Raw genomic sequence first — 22,475 nt, 5'->3', positions numbered from 1 at the left:
ATATATATATAGGAATTTATATGCATATGTCACAAATTAAAGCCCATTTTGTCCTTGAAAAAAACTGTATATAATATGTGGAGCTGGAATGAATAAGGAAGGTGGAAATTCTAAAAAAAAGTTTTGCAAAAAATGGCAAAATCGCTCCGGTCCTCAGAAGCAAATTTTTTTTTCTGAAGCTGTGTCACTAAGGGGTGTGGGGGTATAGCTCAAATGGGGATCACCTTCCCTGGGAAAAAAAGGTAGTCCAGGCAACAAAGTCCTTTTTTAGGTTGATTTGCAGTCAGTTTTTATTTAATAGGTTGCAATAAAACGGAAAACAAATCCTTGCCTTTCAGGCTCTGACTAAACAGGCAGGTTTCCTCTCTCGGGGCCTGTTCACACCATATGCAGTGCGTTCCGACCAGGTTCTGGCCGGAACGCACTGCATCACATTGAAGTCGGCTCACTATTTCGTGGGGCCAGAGGGGGCGTGGCGGGCCATTGAAGTGAATGGCACCGTAGCCACGCCCCACCGGGCCGCAATGCGAATGCCTGCACGGGATCGAAAGGCACATTGTCCGGTGCGATCAAAATCGTGCTTGTAGCATTTTGATCGCACCTGACCGCAGGCACAATGTCAGGCGCATTGCGGCCAGAGGGCGTGGCTACGGTGATATTCACTTCGATGACCCCCTCGAAATAGTGAGCCGGCCGCAATGCGATGCAGTCCGTTCCGGCCAGAACCTGGTACGCTTTCTCAGTTCATGTAACCAAGCTCTAACGATCCATGTTGTACCTCCGTCTTTTGAATGGTAATGTTATTTCTGTACTGTTTTAGGAACCTATACTGTGCAATTTTATGATGGGGTCATACGGTGCTTAAAAAAGATGCACATTAAATCCATGCCTGAGGATGCAAGAGGCCAGGTAAGTGTATATATCCTCGGCTCTGATAAATTGTTCATACCAGCGCGTTTTTCTTTCTCGTCCGGTAAGGGATACAGGTAGTCTTTCACTTGAAGGTTATACTGTCGCCTACAGGACGATTGCTGGCAAAAAATAGGTTAGTCTTTAAGAAGAAAACAGAAAAGACGCCCGTCCTCCAAGGACACTAGCAAAAAAAGTGAATCAGCTGGTAGTAGGAGGGTTTATTCCGGGCTGACTCCATTGTCAGTGTCCAATCCTCCTGTAGGCAGCTGTATAACCGGAAGGTGAAAGACTTGCGGTGTCCCTCAATGGACTTAAAGAAAAGGATTTTGCAATGAGTACAAAAACCGTATTATTTCTAATATGATCTTGGTTTAATCTTGGACTGAAGGAGACTGGCAGCACAAACTAGTGACACAACAGTGATATACGCCACTGCTACATGTTCCATAAAGCAGAGTGGTTTTCTAGCTGATGGTGGGAAGTTCCACTTCAGAACATCCCCCAAAATAACTGTGAAGTTATAAATGTATTACTGATATACTGCTGATGCAGCGCTGACCCTAACTACTGATCCTAATACAGGAGATAGTACTATAATTGGAGGTGCACCGAAATGAAAATTTCAAAACAGAAACGAAAGCAAAATGAAAAAAAATGTCAGGCTGAAACCGAAATGTTTTTTATTTTACATTTCTCAAATGTATTTTAACATTTTATTTTTTTGATATTCTATTTTTATTCATTTTTATTAAATATTTTTATTTTTTACTTTACTTTTAGGGGCTTTGGGGAAAGATTGGGGGTCTAAACAGACCCCTGATTTTTTCTATTTTAAAAGGGAAATGAGATTGAGGACATCAATCTCTTTTTCTGCACCCTGTTTTAAATGAACAGGAATCCTCTATACCAGGGGTGGCAAACACAAGGCCCGTGGGCTGAATCTGGCCCGCCGGACCTTGTAATGTGGCCCGCACAGCAGCCAGGGCCGGTCCACTATGCCGACTCTGTGCAGAGCAGTGTCTACTGTGTGGTAGCGAGCAGAGCCGGCACTACCACACAGTAGACACTAGAGGGCGCTGGTGGGGGAGGCCAGAGAAACACCTCCTCCCCCAGCCCTCTCTACTCTGTACTCTTTCCGGAGCTTGCTGGTGCTGTTCCTGCAGCCTGCACTGTCCCGGTACCGGCCGAGATATTAACATATGAATGGTCTGCGGTAATTTGCATATCATCAACAGAAATCCCTAAATTGGCGTTTTACAAATGGCAGCTGTCACCTAAGTTAATGATCAGGTGACAGAAGTTGCATGTAAACGCCTGCACACCGCATGTAAAGATACGTGATATGTTTACATTCCGCTAGGAATCAATCACTCTCCCTGGACGCATGTAATCATATCACGTATCATTACATGCGGTGTGCATGCGTTTACATGGAGCTGCTGTCACCTGATCATTAACTTGACTAGGTGACAGCTGTCACTTGAAAATGCCAGATTAGGGATTTGTGCTGCAGTCTGAGCAGTCTCCAATAAAGTTTCTTGTGGATGTTTTCAAGGCTAGTTATTACTTAAATTATTATTAAAACCAGTAGCAACTGAATGCAGAGGCAACTATGATAAAGAGTAGATGCATAGTCCTATACAACCGACCCTTTTGAGGGTAACCATACTGCTGATGCGGCCCCCGATGAATTTGAGTTTGCCACCCCTGCTCTATACTGAGTTTTCCTGTTCGTTCATAACATGAGGACAGAGTATGTTTACTATAACCACAATCACGAATGAACAGGAGGTGATGTAGATCCCTTCCCATTCATTCATAATTGAGGATATAGTAACCATACCAGGTCCTCAATTATGTACAAACACTCAGCGATCAGTGACTGCTTGTACCCGCTCTCCATCCTCACACACTGTCACAAGAGGCTGATCGAGCGGAGGAGAGCTCAGCCTTCTGTGACAGCGCTGGCTGTCTCCGCCCACACTGCTGAGCGGTGCGGGGAGGAGAGACGGCGGCCACTCACAGCGCTCCCCGCTGGGACACAGAGCAGCATCCAGCGGGGTCCAATACAAATTAGTAAACTAAACATGAGATTGTAGTCCCATCACAGGAGTGAGCTTGGAGCGCTGACTACTCTACAACACACACGGGGACCATGGGGAACATAAGTAGCCCCCCTCCAGAAGGAAGGACAGTGTCAGCACCAATTCAGAGATGATTTGAGGATCTTATGTCGTCTCCTGTTGTGTTCAAGAGCTACAAGCTGCCTAAAGAATCTCAGCTTTGAACACTTTTGGGAGTGTCAGGTGATGGGATTGTCTTTAACTACTCTTCTGTTTTGTAGAATATAATGAATAAAATAAATACTTATTCCTTTTCTTGCTGGGTCTCGTAGCTCCTTAGGGGTAGCTGCATTCCCAAATACTGTCATGAACTATACTTTGAGTGACTCTACTTTGTTTTGTTTTTCAAGACTTCTGACACACCTGCTTTCTCCATCCAGGACTGGATTGCCTTAGTTAAAGCAGCAGCTGCAGTGGCCAAGAATAAACCTGCAACCAAACCGAGGACCAGTGTGAACAGCAATAAGGATAAAGAAGAGAGGAAAATACATAAAACGTCCATTAAAAAAGAGGACGCTGCCATTGTTAAACCCCTGGACTTATTCCGCAAGGAGGAAGAGCCAACATCCAGCCAGAACCTAGGTATAACGTCGTTCCCCCTAAGTTTTCTTACAGAAAATCTCTCCTGCGGTATAATTTGTCTAAGACTGCCAGCTTTTATGACTAGCACCATTTGTGAACAGCTAGGTATTGTCACTCTCGTCTAGAGACGCCCGCTCAGATCTAGAGAGCTCCGGGCTGGCTGTTTTTTTACTACGGCCGGCCCGGAGGCAGTTAAGCACAGGGCTGCACCTTTAATATAAAAAAAGGCTTTTTATTGCTTCTTGGCTTAGTCTGGATAAAGTTTTTCAGTGATGGCTGTTTACATACAAGTGGTCCAGCAGCTGTAGAGCCGATGGATTGCTTATATAACGCGTGCGGGTGTGTGCGCCCACCCCCTCCGCCAATCCTGCCTACTTCAGGACCACCCACTGTCAAAAAAACATCCTGTCCTGGAGTAGTTATATCAAGAACACGTCTGCTGTGCTCCCCTGTCCCCCCCTGTCACCTGAGCCCAGCAGGTCTCCACTTACAGATTGGAGGGAGGTCAGCAGGCTTCTAGCCACTGATCTCTCTTCTTATCACTGGACCCTGAAGTGATGTGTATTACACCACTTCTGGTTTCAATGTGTACATTCTCCAATGATTAGAGCCAGGAGAAGAAGCTAAGGAAGCAGATCTTCTATATCTGCTTTATAAGCTTCTTTGGGATCCCTTGGTGACATTAAAGATTTGGACAGATTGGGTACGGTTTAGATCCTCTGGTACATTTTATTGCTTTCTGTGTCCCTATTGGTGAGATCTTCTTTCCTGTCTAGGTGACATGAGTTTAGAGGGACTGGAAGTGGTGAGAAATCTCACCATGGCAGGTTTTCTTAATGTTTGTGTCTTCCTGTCGCAGAGGGTCCTGTTCACCTATTTCATTGTCCTTGTGTCACAGGGACTGAAAGTGAGAAGGAATCTTCCCAGTGGGGTCACAGACAGCAAGGGAATGATATCAAACCTGTCTACGCTTTCCATGGAGTTGATTTTTAATAAGACTTATCATGTTTTGTGTTTTTACCTATCGCTCTCTAACAGGTGGTTCCTATTATCTCTATAAACCAGAAGTTGCATCGGGAGAGGTCTCGAAGTTGCCCACTCAACAGAGAGATGTTGATCTGGTACTTAAGAGGAAAATGAGCCAGGCTAGCTCCTTCCAAGCAAAACGAGCCCGGCTAAATAAAATAACAGGTAACTCCGTCGGTCTCTCTGCTGCCTCTCTCTTCCACTGTTCTGCTCCTGCTGTCGGCCTTTCTGGCCCTGTCTCTCTCTGTTGGCCTTTCTGGCCCTGTCTCTCTCTGTTGGCCTTTCTGGCCCTGTCTCTCTCTGTCGGCCTTTCTGGCCCTGTCTCTCTCTGTCGGCCTTTCTGGCCCTGTCTCTCTCTCTCTCTCTCTCTCTGTCGGCCTTTCTGGCCCTGTCTCTCTCTGTCGGCCTTTCTGGCCCTGTCTCTCTCTGTCGGCCTTTCTGGCCCTGTCTCTCTCTCTCTCTCTCTCTCTCTCTCTCTCTCTCTCCCCTCTCTCTGTCGGCCTTTCTGGCCCTGTCTCTCTCTCTCTGTCGGCCTTTCTGGCCCTGTCTCTCTCTGCCTTTCTGGCCCTGTCTCTCTCTCTCATCCTTTTTCGCTCTGCCTCTTTCTGTTGGCGTTCCTTACTGTCAGTTTTTTTTTTTCCCCTCTCTTTTATTCTTATATGCCCTTTAAAAATTTAACATTTAATTTAGGTGAGCAGAAACTCATAAAAGCATTTTTATAAACCAGTCAATGTGGCATTCACCAATTTATGACATTCACTGCAGGTGAATCAATCACTGTAATTTAGGACATGTTCCAAGATGATACACCTGTAGTGAATGTTTGATGAATGTCACTTTAGCTTCTTTATAAATACTGTATACCCCATTGAGTTACAGTTAAATTCCCTGATGCATAATGAGGCATCATTGATGCTCGTGCCGAGAATGGGTGGGGAACATTGATCTTCTCCCAGTCCTATTAACTATTGACTCTAAAAAATAGCTGATAAAGTAGAAAATCAACATTTAGTTTTATGGATGGACCGATACCGAGTATTTGGGCGAGTACTTCTACTCGCCCAAATGCTCCGATACTTATCTTCGATACCAGAACTTCCGGTCAGAGGAAGATCTCTCTCTGACCGCAAGTGCCGAGGGAACATGGAGACGGCTTCCTTTCCAATCAAGAAGCCGGGCAGTGGGTTATGACCTGCCTCCCGGCTTTCTGTTTGCCTAGGAAGCCGGCTTCACTGGTTGGTAAGCAGCCTGGCTTCCTAACCAATCAGGAAGCCAGGCGGCACGTCATTAATCACATCCTAGCTTCCTGATTGGGTAGGAAGCGAGGTAGCCTCAGCTAGAGGCTAGAACACCGGCTTCACAGTCAATCAGGAGGCCATGCGATGGGTCATGATCCGTTGCATGACTTCCTAATAATCTGGGCACATGGCACTGGTATCGGTGCATCCCAATTTGGTTGCATGTGACTTCCTTTTGCTTGCTGCATTAAATAGATTTCTAACCTCTCTTCCTTCATTGTTAAGGTTTACTGGCGTCCAAAGCTGTCGTATTGGATGATGCAGAAAAGAAGACACAAGTCATTCAAAAGCCATTAAAGCTGGAGGAGGTATGAAATTGGGAAAGTGTCATTCTTTAACAAGATCCCAGCAGGGACCTACATCAGGGCTGTAACTTACTCGAGCTAAAACTAGTGCCTGTTCTGCTGCAAAGCTTTTCAACTGCACAAGGGGGAAGGCAGTGTTATCTAGCTGTCTTTATGTTGTTCAGACTCTTGCCAATCCCGTACTGCTTTTGTTTAAAGGGGTTTCCCACCTTTTAGAATTTGGTTTCCTGCACTGTTAATGAAAGGGTGAGTCCACCCAGAAGTAGTCATTCAGTTTTGCATAGAAGGCCATTGGGTTCTGGTTTCTCTCAGGGTCTCTGGCCGGGAGGTCTCTGCACCTAAATTCTGAGCTCCACCCACCTGCTACAGCCACTCTTATGTTCATTTAGTGCTCACGGAAAATGAGACCACGTTTTAGGTAAACGACCTGTGTTCAAATATTGGAGTAATTATATTATTACACATCAGAAAAACTCTACAAATCAAGTTTACTGTATATACCTATATAGTTTTTATATAGGGAAAATAAACTCTAGATACACTGAGCCATATTTATCAAGTGTTGCTCATATAATTATATATATATACATACATGCATGCACCCCCCTGTGTGGCTGGGAGGTGTCATTAGAAAGCCAATTCACCTGTGAGTGAAATTGCCCACTTTTTGCTGCCTGCAAGGTCCCATTCACACCGGATCCCTTACGTTGCAATATGTTTTTCAATGCATGGTAACGGAATGGCCCCGAAAAATGAATGTTACATTGTGCTGAAATAAAAAAATAGAACGTGCACTACTTTTTTCAGGGCAACACAACGGATCCGTTGTGAACTAACCCCATTCACACCCATTTATTTTCCTGTGTCCTTCCTTAGCATCTGTTGAAAACGGATTGCAACGCAAGGGATCGGAAGGAAATTACACAATTACAATGGCAAGTCAATGGACCCTCCTTTGACTTGCGATTTCCTTCTCATTTTGGTGTGAATGCACCCTTAGAGCTTCAAGTGATGATATTCCATAACTTTGGTTTTTGGCTCCACCCTGCCCCTTAAAGTAAAACCGAGGCCATAACTTTATTTTTTTTAGTTTTGGATAGAGCAAAATGTGGGATTTTCTTTCACTTTTAGTGATAACTGTCACCAGGACCGATGGAGAAGGTGAATCTCCCTAACGGGGACACAGACAGCAATACAAATCTGACAGGTGTTCTAATCCCTCTCCTCTATCCCAAACAAAAAAGTTTTGACTTCAGTTGTACTTTAAGACAGGCCGTCTCCTTTGGCTGTACTTCCAACTTATTTGCTGACTTTTTATCCAGTCAGTTTGCTTTCTAACAGCCTAGGCGGTGGGCAAAACTAGATGTAGGGGCCAGGATATCTCACCACGGGGGTTCCTGAGAAATGAGAGGCCAAAATGTGACGCAACTTGCTATCAACCATGGTAAGCTAAGAGATTTGTCTTTAGAGCTTAATAAGCCTCTTCGTGTCCCATTCAGACTTTTGACAGTGCTATATTGAGTGATACCGCAGATGCAGGTAGCAGAATGTAGATTCTTATTACTCTTCAGTGCTGGGGACTCTTCAAGTGGCAAATAAGTACTCATTAGCCACAATAGTGGAGACCAGCATGTTTATTTTTTGTAATGGTGAATAAAGGGCAATTATAATTATTTAAACTTTACCAACCCCATTAAACAGTTCTTTTCTTACATGGTTTCAGATATAATACTCATTGGAATATTATGTGAAGTAGTACTTAATTTACTCAGCTTTTGTCCCCAAAGCTGATACATTTTAGGCTTTTTATGGTTTTTTTTTGTGTGCTTTGGGATTCAAGGTCAGATTGTAAGCTCTCAGGAGCAGGCGTGTGCGCCTATATTGTTCAAGTTTAAATCACGTATTCAAAAGTCTCTGTCAGGATAGAAGTATGGGACCTGCCATTGCCGACTAGTTTTCAGAGGCTCAAGCTCTCGTCGTTCTCCTTGCTTCCATGTTTATGGAGTCACCAATGCAGCACTTGTATACAACTAGTGATGTTGGAGCTTCCAAACCTGCACAATTGTTTTCAGTACAGTGGCTGACTGAATGGTGAAGCAAAGATATGTCAACAGTTGCTTGACTGTTGGCCGATTTACTGCATGAGGTAGTAATGGCAAGACAATTATGTAATTTATTAACCAAGTGGATTATTAAAGACCAAGAGAGTGATATTTTTATCCAAGGAATCTGAGTGTCACCTACCTGGTGGAGGGCCAGCATGCAGGGCGTCCCTTGCACCTCGTTTTCGGTAATCCTTGGAGTTGAGAAGAAGCTCAAGTTGTTGTAGAAGCACAAGTGTCTGTAGCTGGTTAATATGCAGCAGGGTCAGAGGCAAGCTGAGGGTTAGACACAGCCGGGCAACACAGGTACACAGGGAGTAAGCCAGGAACGAAGTCATGATGCAAGCCAAGGTCAAGCACAGCCAGGCAGAGAAGGTACAAAACCGCAACCAGGAAGCATAGTCATGATACGAACCCAGAGTCAGAAGCCAGGGGATCAAGATATCGTAGAGTCAAAACAAGCTGGGTCAAATCACAGGAGAAAGGCACAGGTCAGGTTACAGCATGCCAGAGCTGATGACCACTCAGCGACTTCCCCTAATGAAACTCTGGTTTAAATAGGCAGGCCTTGCTTAATTATGCTCTTATACCTGCGCATTAATCACATAATCCCGGGCGCACATGTGCAGGACTATCAATGTAAGAAATGTCTATGCACGTTTGTCCAGGCATAGGTGCGTGCTTGAATGTGCGCACGTGGCGGTCACTGAGCAAGCCCAGACTTTCCTGACACTCTTTCATTCTTCCTTAATGGCACAGAGGATTGTGTTTCTCTTTCCTCTAAACTGCAGTAGGAGTAGTGCACATGACGGAAACCTGCCTTTTCTCAACTTGGATTTGAGAAATAACCATGTAAGACTCAGACTTACTCAATTGCGTATAATTTAAAACAAAATCATGGGTTTAAAGAGGACCTGAACTGTGCAGGCTGTGCTCATACATGCAGTCAGAGGACTGGCCACCAGTATTGCCTGTGGTCTTCCTGCAGCTGATTTTTTTTTTCTCAGTTACTGACTCATGACTTGTTCTGTGCTGTGTCTCTGTGTGAAGGCAGCCAATCTGGAGGCAGGGCTTTGCTTCTTCATGTCATAGCCTCCAGATGACTGGTGGGGAAATATTTAAGAAGTAGCAGGTGAGTTGGTGGGAGCACAGTTCCAAAGAATGAAGCAGAAGCAGGGTGATCTATGCACTGCAAGTCCTCAGGTACCACTCTGAATTTAGAGGGCGAGCCTGTTGCCTCCACCAGTGCTGTTTCCAGTCTTTGGTCATTTAAAACTCCAAAAGACGCAAAGACGCTTTTCTAACTATTTCTCTATGGAGATTGGAAGCATCCTGCTACATGTTTGGGTCAGCAAACAACTTGTTTGCCTTGTATCCATTTTGTCAGAATTTTGTGCAGAAGTGTTCCAATACCACTATGGATCCAGTCATGTTTATGGATCCAGCCATGTTTAGTGTTAACATGGCGCTTACTATTCCGGTAGAAGGGACGTCTGTCTTTAAATACCCAACTAATAAGCAGTTTGAAACCCTTTCTAGAGCTCTGTTCTCACAAGAGGGTGATCCCGCTACTTTGCCAAACATGTCTGACTGGTCAAAATCCCTTAAACATTAAACCACTGTTGTGGTTGATCCTATGTATATGGAACACATGAAACAGATGGCCGTAGCTGTAAATGGTTTGCTGGAAGCCCCTTGTCTCATTTCCCCCATATGTCTCATGGCTGTTATAGTCTAGATTCTGAGGGATAGAGGAGCATCATGTAGTCTGATTGCTATGATGCTCATAGCCTACTTTCCTCAAGGTACAGTATATCATCAGACATAGAAGGCATACTTCACTTGATGTAAGTCTGATGACTTCCACCCTAGGAGTTTCTCCTTGGAATGAGACTTCTTTCTGCAACTGATTTGGATCAGTGTTTAGCTCTCAGATCTATCAATGGTCAGGTTTCAGCTCTTTCTAAGCGGTTTTAGAAACTGTTGGCCTCTCGCTCCCTGATAAAGTCCTTTTGAACAGGAGATCTCCCCCCACCCTGTTTGCCCATTGACTCCTTGGGACTTAAATTTGGTACTGCTGTTTGAACACATTAGCAACATTGCTCTCTACTCTCATCCACAAGATGTTTTTTTTTCATGTAGCCTCACTTCTACAAGGCTGGTGTCTGAGTTTACAGCCTTTTCTTTCCAAAAAAAAAATTTGTATCAGGATGAGAAGGTGTTGATGTCCAGGACTACCTTCTTGCCCAAAGTAGTCTCTGCCTTTCACCTCAGTTAGGCATTGTTCCTTCCCTCTGTCAGGCTCCAGTTCACCAAAAGAACATTTCCCACTATTGTTTGGATGCGATTCGAGCCGTGCGAGTTCCTCTTTTAGGCACCGCTTCTTTCAGAATGACTGCTTCCCTTTTTGTCATCCCAGATTGACCCCAAAAGGGTGCACCAGCTTCTTGTTACTCCATCTCTAGGTGGCATCAGTCAGTCAATCATAGCTTATGATCTCAAGCATCAAGTTCCACTGTTTCATGTCAAACTGCACTGTGAGTGCTTCTTGGGCTTTTGGGTATCAAGCATCTGTTTCTCAGATTTGCAAGGTTGTCACCAGATCTTCTGTTCACATATTGTCATGTTCTACTAGATGAATGTTTCCGCCTCGTCTTATTCTGGGTGTAAGCTCCTTCAGGTGGTTCTTTCAGCTGCAGGCAGTCCCCAGTTTTCTGTTGTTATCTTGGGCCTGTTAGTGATGGTTTGCTGTTTGCACACCCCTCATTTGGACTACTTTTGGTTGTCTCAAAGGTTAAAGGCTTCCTCAGTCCTTCAATGAAATGATTTTTTGTTATAAAATCCTTTTTTTTTTTTTTTGAGTCCATGAAGGGACACAGGTCTCACCCTTTTAAGTTTATGCTCATTGCCCAATCCTCTCGTTGGCTGCAATATAACCCAAAGGTTAAAGGCTTCCTGTGTCCCTCAATGGACTCCATGAAAAGGATTTTCTCAAGAATACAATCATTGAGGGACACAGGTTCTGATCCAGTAACCACGGGACCTTCAAAAAGCAGTCCATACAAGAGGAATGGGCAAGACTACGAAAAGACCTGGCATCTAGCATAGACCTGAGAGAAAGGCTTGTTGCCGGACAGCTTAAGAGGTGCTCACTGCCATAGTGGGTGAACTATTTCCTGCAAAGAGTATGTCTAAACAATATTTTGGTGGACGTAGAGGGAATATTAATACAAGTGTCTGGGGAACCCCAGTGGGGACACCTGAAAACAGGGCACCTGAAACTAATAGCCTGCACAACCTAGAATAAGAACGCAAGGCTCTCAACACATTGTCCTTGTTGAGATAAAGCCAAGACTAGAAAAAAAAGTTGTAACATTACATCGAAAGTAGAACAAGATGTTACATAATTTGGTATACTATAATATGCTATAAAACTTAAAAAAAAAGTGTGGAGTTTTAATTCAGAAATGGCGGGAAACCCAACACCGACCGCCTACAACTTCAGCCTTACCCACATACAGTGAGAGTTGTTTAGGGACTGGGTCAATCTTGCTGGAACTGCCGTGGCTCTGACCTTGAAAGCACATCTGCTGTGACATCAAAGCCCCGTCGGTTAGACACGTGTCCCTCAGCCTGGGTTCCAGGGTTGCTTTGCAGTATCAAACCCAGGAGGACTGCCACAGAGAATCTGCCATGCAATCTGGCAAAGCCTGAACTCAATGGCTAGTTGGGGAGACTCTCTAGGACTTGAATGGTTCAGCATGAATCCACCAAAAGTTATTGATTGACGAAAACTTCACAAACCGCTTTGGACAGCAGAGTTGGAACGCTGAGCTAAAACTGACACATGCTGGATATAGGAGGGGTTATATGGGCTATAGGAGCTGGCTTACAATTTTGTTGCCTAGTTCACGTGAGGGAGGCTCCATATATCCATAGTACTGAATCAGTACATGTGTCGCTCTATGGACGATAGAGAAAGGTTAATTGTAAAAGTTTTGCCAACACACTGCCATTACTGTACACCCTTCTTCCATCAGAGTTTAGTGCTTTTCCATTGACTGCAGTGGTTAATCCTTTAACACTTGGGTAGGTAAGAGCCATAAAGTAGAATTAAACCTTTTTTTGCATTTATCTACTGCTAGCAAGCAGTAGACATATGCAAACACATAAAGAAAAAAGTTACCAAACAGGTTATTACTTATCTGTATCTCAGCCACTGGCTCCCGTCCGAAGATCTGAAGATTCTCGGGCACCCGTAAAGGATCATGGGGTGGGCGCATGTGCAGTAGAGATCTTCGGCTGGGAGAAGAGGAGAGACTCGGGGTAAGTCAATGAACGCAGCCGGGAGCGTGCACCCGCACAGACACTGTGGGCCAAAGAAGACACAGCAGTCAGCGCTGGATCAGAGACCGGTACCAGCGCTGGAGTGTCAGCTGAAAACTACTGGAAAGAAGATGATGATGATCGGATCAAGAGGCATCATTTAAGGTAAGTCCTTACACCAGCATGGGCGGGTGGGGGGATGTGACTTTAATGTCACTTTAAAGGCAGGAAATCAAAAGGGTAATTTTGTGGTGCTGGCTTTATCCCAAGCCTTCTCCAATAACTATTGTTCCTACTCGGAACTCTAGATCTGTTTTTAATTATTTGCATAACTCTGTGCACTTGGCACATGTCCAGCAGAAGCACTCCTTTTACTTGCCCAACTAATATTCCTTTTAGTTGTTCATCACAGTAATAGAGCTCTTTTACAGCGTGGTTCAATTTTTATATACCAGTATTTATTGACTTGCAACCTGTGTAAAATTGTATGACTGTTTATCTTTCAAGTGACACTAAACTCAGGAGTTGAGTCTTAAAAATACATCTACAGGGATATGGGAAGTTGTAAAGCCAGATAAATACACACACACACTCGCATGCATAGGTTGAACTCAATAGACCTTGGTCTTTATTCATCCTTACATACTATGTTACTTTCCAGTACCTTAACTATTAACAAAAATGTATCTTATTTGTGTATCACTCGGCTGTAGATCCTCAAATCATCTCTGAATTTGTGCTGACACTGTCCTTCCTTCTGGAGGGTGGCTACTTTTGTTCCCCATGGTCCCTGTGTGTGTTGTAAAGTAGTCACTGCTCCAAACTCACGCCCAGGATGGACTACAATCTCATGTTCAGTTTCCTAATTTTGTATTGAGATTGTAATCCATCATGGGAGTGAACTTGGAGCGGTGACTACATTACAACACACACAGGGACCATGGGGAATAAAAGTAGCCACCCTCCAGAAAGCAGGACAGTGTCAACACCAATTCAGGGCTTGTTCACACCATGTCCGGATCATGTCCAGACCAGAACAGTTTGTTCCCGGACCAAAAAATCATGCCAATGTATCCCTATGGTATTTCTGGGCTCTGTTCACACCAGCACAGTCCGTTCCACACCAGACAAAAAAAAAAAACATTTTGTTACTAACTAAGGTACTAGAATGCATTTTTTAAATGTAACTCCTGAGTTTTGTGTCACTCTAATTAGCGGTATTTTAAAGTTTTTTTTCTAAGGCATAATAGGACCAAAGAGTGTTTTTTAAAATTTTATTTTAGTTTGCTGTGGCTTAGATTACTGACAGCTGGAAAATGTCTTCATACGACAGAAGCTTTTCCTAAAATTTTCTAATATGATGTTATCATTTGCTTCTGATAGCCGTTGGGATGCCGGGGTCTGAAGTCTGCTTATAGCTCCCCCGGAGTTCTCATGAAGAAGTCATCCTAGTGAGGCAGGGATGAGTTGTTCTCTTTCCCTTCTGTTTACCATTATGGAAAATAAGTTAAAGGTTTACCAAGGAGAGCCTCTCTCCTAATAACTGTAGCAGGTCAGTGTACCTCCAAACTGAAATAAGTAGATCTCACTGCCAGAATTCCTAAAAGAAATAAGTCGGCAGCCCATTTGTCTCTATCCAAAGCTGAAATATTATTTTGGGTGGACCGTCTGAGTAAATACGTACTTGTAAAATTCATTAGTGGCTCTTTTAATGCTAACCAATTACAGTTTACTGGTTCTCCAGCCACGGCACTTCACGGCTGGTGCTTTTGTTATTTGTATTTACTTCTCAAAATCCGCATAAAGTGTTTGCAACAGACCCCAGAGCCTTTTATTTTTACAGTGTGCTGTGCAAGGTTGTAACTATAGCCACAGCAGATCACGCACAGGGGGGCCCTGCATTGTCCAGTGATTTATGCAGGTAGCAATACATGTGGAGGAAATGAATGTATTTATTGCTTGGGTACCGCTAAATGATTGTTATGATTTCTGTTAGTACTCTGTATTATTATAGGAATTAGCGGAGGCGATTAGAGGAGCAGGGGGACCCATCACTCATAGTTACGCCCCTGATTTCAGTGTATGTTTTTACTTCAAATTTGCATCAATCAATGCAGTGAAATAAAAATATGCCCATAATAAGACCCGCAGTTGGACCTGTATTTATTGGGTCAACATGTTAATCTTTTTCTAATTTACTGCTCTTTTGGCATTTTTTATTTCAATAATGTATTTATTCCATTATTGCAAAGAGGGAATGGAGGTCCGGTAGTGCTAGGCACCCTTTATGGGGGCTTACCAGCCCTCTAATACTGTAAGCAAAACCTGCCAGAGTTGCCAAATTTATATTCTTGTCTGTTTAGAAAGATTTGGTTGGAGTCTGTTCCATTGGGTAGGAATAATTAAGATCGTAATTGAATTCATCCCAGTACACAAGGAAGGTATAGAAAACTGACTTCAGGTTTGGCATGGCTTCTACGGCTGCCACATGAGTCCTGCATACTGCAGCTCTTCTGAAAATCTTTAGCAGAGACTTAAACAAGCTGACTCTATAGCGTGTCAAGACACCACATCTCCAAATATACTGTCATGGCCACAAATATTGGCACCCCTGCATTTCTGTCAGATAATGCAACACTTTGCGCAGAAAATTGTTGCAATGACAAATGTTTCGGCATTCTCATAACTGAAACCAATGGCTTCCTGTAACCATCAATGAGTTTCTTGCACCTCTCTACAGGAATTTTGAGCACTCTTCTTTCGCCAACTGCTCCAGGTCTCTAAGATTGGAAGGGTTCCTTTTCCCAACTGCTGTTTTGAGATCTCTCCACAGGAGCTCTATGGAATTCAGATCTGGACTCATTGCTGGCCAGTCCAGTACTCTCCAGCACTTTGTCTGAAACCATTTCTGGGTGCTTTTTGACGTGTGCTTTGGGTCATTGTCCTGCTGTGTAAGACCCATGACCTCTGACGGAGACCCAACTTACTGACACTGGGCCCTACATTGCCCCCCCAGAATTCTTTGGTTGTCTTCAGATTTCATAATAACATGCACACAGTCAAGACATCCAGTGCCTGAAGCAGCAAAGCAACCCCAAAACATCACTGAACCTCCACCATGTGTGACTGTAGGGACTGGATTTTCTTCATTTCTTTTTCTGATAACAGGCTTTACCAAAAAACTGTCATTTTGTTTAGTACAAAGCTGTTAATTTTGTGCCATACCAATACAAACAAAATAAATAAAACATGAGAATGCCTCAACATTTAATTGCAACAGTTTTCTGCCCCAAGTGGTGCATTATCTGACAGAAATACAGAGGTGCCAATATTTGTGGCCATGATTGTATATGTAAAGAGAAAATAACCATGAATAATGGAGCATTTAATGTGTCATGAATGGTATCAAGAAAGTTATTGCATATGTATTGTATCATACAGGAAGACCATTCCAAAGATCCAATGTATAAGGACATCCATTTGATCCATGGCCTATAAGGAGGAGAGCCACTGGTGCAACTTTAATAGGTGGTTAAAAAGCAGAGTGGCCTTCTCCACCAGTACTTCTCTACATTTATCATCTCTTGGTCTTGATTCTGATATTTGGAAAATTGACTGACAATTCAACTGGGCATTGGATCAGGCATCATCATATATACCCTCATATGAGTCTCTATCTGCCTGGGTAGCCTTTGGCATTGAAGTATAGTAGTGTGCAAGAACTTTTTGATCCAAACACTGTGGCAAGTGACTAATGCAGCTTATTTCTGGCTCCCTGCAGTTTCCCCAGTATACACATACTGCATATACTGTGACATGGTGCCGTATATGTTTCCCCATGCAGCCTGAGGAAGCAGACCATTTGCCTGTGAAATACATTACTGTACCCCCCTCTACTAGTGTTCATCAGTATCAGGGTATATGTATGGGCACATACTATGTGGATCCTTATACTGGGAGTGTATGTTTTTTTTATACATGTTTTTTAAACTATGGATTTGTACAATAACAATGATATGTAATTTTTTAATATATATGTAATAGTTTTCTTGATACCATTTGTGACACGTTCAAGGTCCTATTATTCATGATTTTTGTCCGAACCTTGTCTTGCATTGATTTACCTTTCCAAGTTGTTTGTCTTTTTATAAAAGATCTGAACAAACCAGTGGTAACCCTGGAGGTGACACTTCTTGAGGAATCTAAAACCGGAGCTTCCAGTTATTCAGTAATCCGATATTAGGAAGAGCTGGGAGTCTTTTGGTGTTAGTACATAGAGCTGGGGAGAATTCACTTTGATAGCACTTTAAATACTGCAATCCCCTCCCCCCTGTTTTTTTTTTTTCTTAAATGTATGTCTGGGCAAAAAAAAGACTTTCAGTACGTATTTGCAATACATACACATTTCCCCTACACACTGCAAGTACAAAAAATTGGCGGATTGACCACCATGTCATGTATAACTTCCTATTGTGAGATAATTGTGTTACACTGAAATCCCGTGAAGTATTGTAATCCCTGCCTGAGTTCTCTGTGCTCGACAATAGAACCCCTTCTCCCAATGTTAGAGTTGAGGAGAGGGACATGTTCTATAGTCCAGCAGGGAGCACTCTAGCAGATTTCACAACAACAGAGGTTGTCCTCCCAATAGAGAATAGAGCTCACTGGATTTCTGGCATGGTCAATTCTGCATGTATTGAAGAGATGCACTGAATGTTTTTCATGATTGATAGGACAGTACAGAGCAAAGGCAGATTCTGAGATGACTGGGTAATATGCAGGTGTTATCAGGCGATTGGCTAAAGCTGTGAGGACCCTCATGTACACATCTCCTCCCACTTTCAGATATTCTCATTTTTTTTTGCTAGTGACCTTTGGTGATGCATGTCTCCTCTGTGACTGGAGGAATGTAAATTAGTTTATGTTTATTTCCTGCAATGCTTCAAGCAAGTTCCTGCTGTGCCTGACCTTTTGTGGTGACTTTGCAGCCTTTGGATTGGTGTCCCTCGGCAACAGCTTCAGGGGCCGTACCTGGACCATGCTGTATAGAAGATGTGGGGCAGGCCTATAACCTTGCTTCAGGCACTGGATCCTGTGTTACATGCCCACCTTGGGAAGTAGTACAGTGTGTTGGGTTAGGTGCAGGGTGCTATAAAGGTCCAGGGCAGTGACATATTTGCATCGTTGCGACCCTGTCACTGAAGACTCCTTAGGTGTATTCTTGTCCAAAGTGAAGCCAAGGGTGGTGGGGTTCTCTCCCTCCATTTAGCTGGTTGCTGCTGGCGCCTGAATCTCAGCAGTTCCTGCTATGCTGTCTGTACCTCTTGTTATGAATTGCTACTCCCTGCAGTTGTAGCCCTCCTGGAATAGCAGCCCACTGGCATCATGTTTTGGTGGACATTTTTGGGAACTCCATGCCTGTCCATAGATGCGCAGGCAGTTGTGTGGCCTGACTGTGGTCTTCAGGTGGCATCAGTGCTGTTTACACTGTGGTGGCCATATTTGTGTACTGAGGCCATCTGTGCAGTGGCATAGCGGCCATTTTGCTGCACCAAATGCCTACCTGAGCATGTGTGGAAATGGTGGCCATCTTCATCATTACTTTCAGGGCACACGTGTGGAGGCATAAGGTGCAGCAGTGCTGGTATTGCAAAACTGGGAGGAAAAGTAGCAGCGGGCACTCCAGGAACCTGGTTTCTGGGGACCCTTTATTAACCTTTCTGGCTCCAGGTGGTGAGTACCCTTGCAGGGTCCCTCACTTATGGGGGATGAAAAGGGTTTCGGGGGGGGGCGAACAATGACTATCCAGCTCCACAGCTACTGATGGGTGTTCCGTGTTGCCAGAGCTTACCTCCAGGGAGTCTGCGCCTGATGGTCTGTTTGTTAGCCCGCCTTCTGGCTCATTGCCCTCTTGTAATCTGTCTCTTTATGACCGTTTCAGCAGAAAAAGACTTTGGTACTGCTGACATCAGGAGTCATTGTGCCTGTCCCTTAGGAGGAGAGGTTCCAGAGGCTTCAACTTGTTAATGGTTCTGAAACCAAATGAAGGGGTGGGCCATATCCTGAACTTGAAATTGCTTAACACGTTTCTTCAGATTCGTAAGTTCCGCATTGGAATCAGTTTATTCGGTCATTGTCTTTCTAAAGCAGGGGCATTTCTTTGCCTTGTAGAATCAAGGATGCCTAACTTCTGTTTATGGTCCAGTTTGTGCAGACGGTTGCCTGATGTACAGAGAATGGTTTGGGCGATACAGCATTTTGGGTGGATCCTCAACATTTATAAGTCGGTGATGGATCCAATTCACTATCTGGAGTACTTGGGTCATGTCCTTGATACTAACCAGACATGGATGTTTCTTTCCTTGGCTAAGGTTTGGTCTCCATTCTTTGCAGGTATGAACTCACTAAGCCAAAGATCAGCCCTCGGTGAGATTCTAATTGAGAGTTCTGGGCCTCATGGTTGCCTCCATCAAAGAGGTACCCTACATTCAGTTTCACTCAAGACCACTTTAGCTTAACATTCTAGCTCCATGGGAGAAACAATCTCACTCTCTGCATCTGTCGACCAAGGCAAGACTTTCGGTGGCTTGAGGGATCTCCAATCTGGTGATGGAGACAGGAAAGTCTTTCCTTCCATTTGTAGTGACGGTACTGATGACGGACACCAGCCTGTTGGGCTGGGAAGCTGTCCTTAGGACCTCAACTGTACATGGGATGTAATTGACGAGGGAACCCAGACAATCCATGAATGTACTGGAGCTGAAGGCAATTCAGCTCATCTTCAGGGGTGGCTGAGGAAGTTCCAGTCTGACAATTCTGTGGCGTAGATCAACCATCAATGAGGAACCAAAAGTCATACGATTCAAAGAGAAGCGGACTTAATCATGGCCTGGGCAGAACATCATGTCGACAATAGACTGGACAGATTTGTCGCATTGTCCATGGATCTGCATGTGATCGTAGTGGATGCTCTGGTGACTCCGTTGAATCAGTTGTCCCTGATCTACGCCCTTCCTCTTTTGAATATCCTTCCTCATCTGCTTTGCAGAATTTGGGCAGAGGGCATTCCAGAAATCCACCGGGCTCTCAGCTGGCCCAGAAGGGTGTGCTACGTGGACATCCTTTGACTTCTGGCGGACTCCTTGTGGGCGCATTCAGACTGTCCGAACCTTCTGTCTTAAGGTCCTTTACTCTATCCTACTTCTCGATCTTTGGCTTTGATGAGTTGGCTGTTGACAGTAAGGTCTTGAAGGATAGAGGTCTATCTGATTTGATCATTCCTACGCTTTTGCATTCCGGACAGTCCATCTCTGACCAAGAATGTGCCATTGTACCTGGAGGGCTTACTTTGGTGCGGACAGTGGAGGTTTTATCCTTGAAAGTACAATGTAGAACGGGTTCTAACCTTTCTCCAGTCTCAGCATTTACTCCTGAGAACTTTCAAGCGACAAATTTCATCCTTGGTTATCCTATTTTAGCGGCAATCTGACTTGCATTCCTAGTAAAAGCCCGTGTGCAAGGGGCTGCTCATGTGGCTCCCCCTAGTTGCCCTCCAGAAACCTTGTGAGAGCTCAATCTGATGCTTTCATTTCTCAAGAGAGCTCCTTTTTAACCTATCGGAGATATTTCTGGCAAACCTTACAATCAAGTTGGCCTTCTTTGTCACTATTACCTCTGTCAGGTGGATTTCGGAGTTGGACACTCATGGAAGGAACTGTTTCTTCTTCACAAGGATAAGGTTGTTCTTAGACATGGAGATTTATCACAGCTCTGACCAGTGTCCAATCACCTGATAATACCTGCATATTACCCAGTCGTCTCTAAATCTGCCTGTGTCCTTTACTCCCAGAAACAGATTTTACTGCCAAGTCAAAAACTTTTTTTGTTTTTTTTTATTTTGCCCAGATACATGTAAATGTTGAGTGGTATTTATCTGCTAGATTTGTGAAAGCTAAATTGGACGTTGTTTTCTATTGGATTGTTGCTTTTGTGCCGGCTTTAACCCTGTACCATTTCAGATGTTGTTTCCGCTAATTGACGATAGGGATTTTTGTAACTAGGTAACAATGGCTTTTCTTGCTGCCTGGTAACATGGTGCTTTTTTCTTTCATGTTTTTCCTCTGCTTTCCTGGAATATTTTGTAAAATTTTACTTTCTCTGAGCCACTGCTTTTTCTACAAGTATAATCATTTCCTGTCTGTGGGTTTACATTTCCTGGGGCTGTTTTGTAAATAACTAAAAATATCAGGTGTGTGCTGGGTTGGGCCTCAGTCTTGCCAGAAAGTGGATCTCCATGCAAGCTATTTTTGTAGGGGTGGGGTATTGTGTGGTTGAAATGGAAGCTTTGCCAGTTTTTGTTGCTGTCTATGGGAGATTCCTTTCAATTCCTGTGCATTCACCTAGACAGGAAATGAAGGAAAAAATCTCCCAAGTTGAGAAGTAGCAATAAACATCTGACAAAGCTTCTGATCTTTCCCTAACCCATCCAAAACCACCAAAAAATTGTTTGAGCTGGAAATCCACTTTAACTAAGCCATTTGATTTTTAAACTTTTCTGTTTTTTGTTTTTTTTTTAACTTGTTACTGGGTATTTTCCACCTCCGATTCAATTTGTTGACTTGTATGTGAACTCCTGAAGCTTCATTTTCTTTTTTTCTAAAATACATTTTATATGTACAGTTCTTTTTCTGTTCCACTGCTCTGAACAATCTGTAAAAAAAAATAAATCAAGGTAACTGGACTTGCTGTGTTTTTCTTGAACGTTTCATTGGTCATCTGACTAGCCTTCTCAATTCAGAATGGTTTCTCAATTTATTCTGAATTGAGAAAGCTAGTTGGATGACCAGCGAAACGTCTTTAAGAAAAATACAGCAAGTCTAGTCGCCTTAAGTTATTTTCTTTTTTACAGATATACCATGACCTGCTTGAATGAGAACCTTTGCAGACATACTGCTCTGAACTGTGTCTCCCCTTTGGTGTCATGCACATGGGTTTCTTTGGAATCCAGTGAGCAGTTTTATGCTGTATCCGAAAACAGATTGACCAGTTCTGCCTGATTATCCTAAGAGAAAATACAGTGGTACCTCGATTCATGAACTTAATTCCACGATTTTGGTCGCGGACCGAATAAATGTTCCCATATGGTTCAATTTAAATAAGGTTAATCCGTTCTGACCCCTACGAACGTGGTCGCGAACAGAATCAAATTTCCCCATATGGTTCAATGTGAATAGGGTTAATCCGTTCTGAACCATATGTAATTTTTTTTTTTAACCACAAAATATGAAACAAAAGAACAGTACAGTATGAAGAGAGTGAACACTAACCTTTGCACCTTCCTTCTGTGGAGCCATGCTGGATTGAATAATACTATACAGTACTGTATGTGCTATAAAGCACACAAAAAAGCTTCACAGCAAGTGTGCACACTGTCTGCGACTGCGATCTCGAATAGAGAGAAAAAAAAATCGATAAATGGTCCCACCGCACTCCTGACTGGAAACGAACCCAAAGCTCAGGCGGGTGCCGATGCGACCGCAGATGCCTCCGTCAATAGTACAAAATCGATAAATGGTCACTCGCACTCCAACTTGATGCAAAGTCAATACCTTTATTGACTGGGATAGTGTCACATTTATAGCGACGTTTCGGAACCAAGTGGCTCCTTCTTCAGGCAAACATAAACTTTAAAAGTCAATAAAGGTATTGACTTTGCATCAAGTTGGAGTGCGAGTGACCATTTATCGATTTTTTTTTTTTTTTTTTTTTTTTTTTTTTTTTTTTTTTTTGGCGGAGGCGTCG

The 22,475-nt window shown here is 43.5% G+C and overlaps 1 protein-coding gene across 1 annotated transcript in view; it reads left to right on the top strand.

Annotated features, from left to right (window-relative positions):
• The window catches only part of PHF20L1 (PHD finger protein 20-like 1), a 105,861-nt gene that overhangs the window by 32,472 nt on the left and 50,914 nt on the right, over positions 1 to 22,475 (top strand). Inside the window, exons 5-8 of the mRNA XM_018563078.1 lie at positions 821 to 909; positions 3,416 to 3,617; positions 4,683 to 4,808; positions 6,167 to 6,249. Coding sequence (XP_018418580.1) covers positions 821 to 909; positions 3,416 to 3,617; positions 4,683 to 4,808; positions 6,167 to 6,249 — 500 coding nt within the window. The remainder of the gene's footprint in view (positions 1 to 820; positions 910 to 3,415; positions 3,618 to 4,682; positions 4,809 to 6,166; positions 6,250 to 22,475) is intronic.

The sequence above is a fragment of the Nanorana parkeri genome, unplaced genomic scaffold (assembly GCF_000935625.1).
Source record: "Nanorana parkeri isolate BGI_ZX_2015 unplaced genomic scaffold, ASM93562v1 scaffold629, whole genome shotgun sequence".
NCBI lineage: Eukaryota > Metazoa > Chordata > Amphibia > Anura > Dicroglossidae > Nanorana > Nanorana parkeri.
Note: the sequence above shows the minus strand (reverse complement) of the source record. Positions and strands in the feature narration are given on the sequence as shown.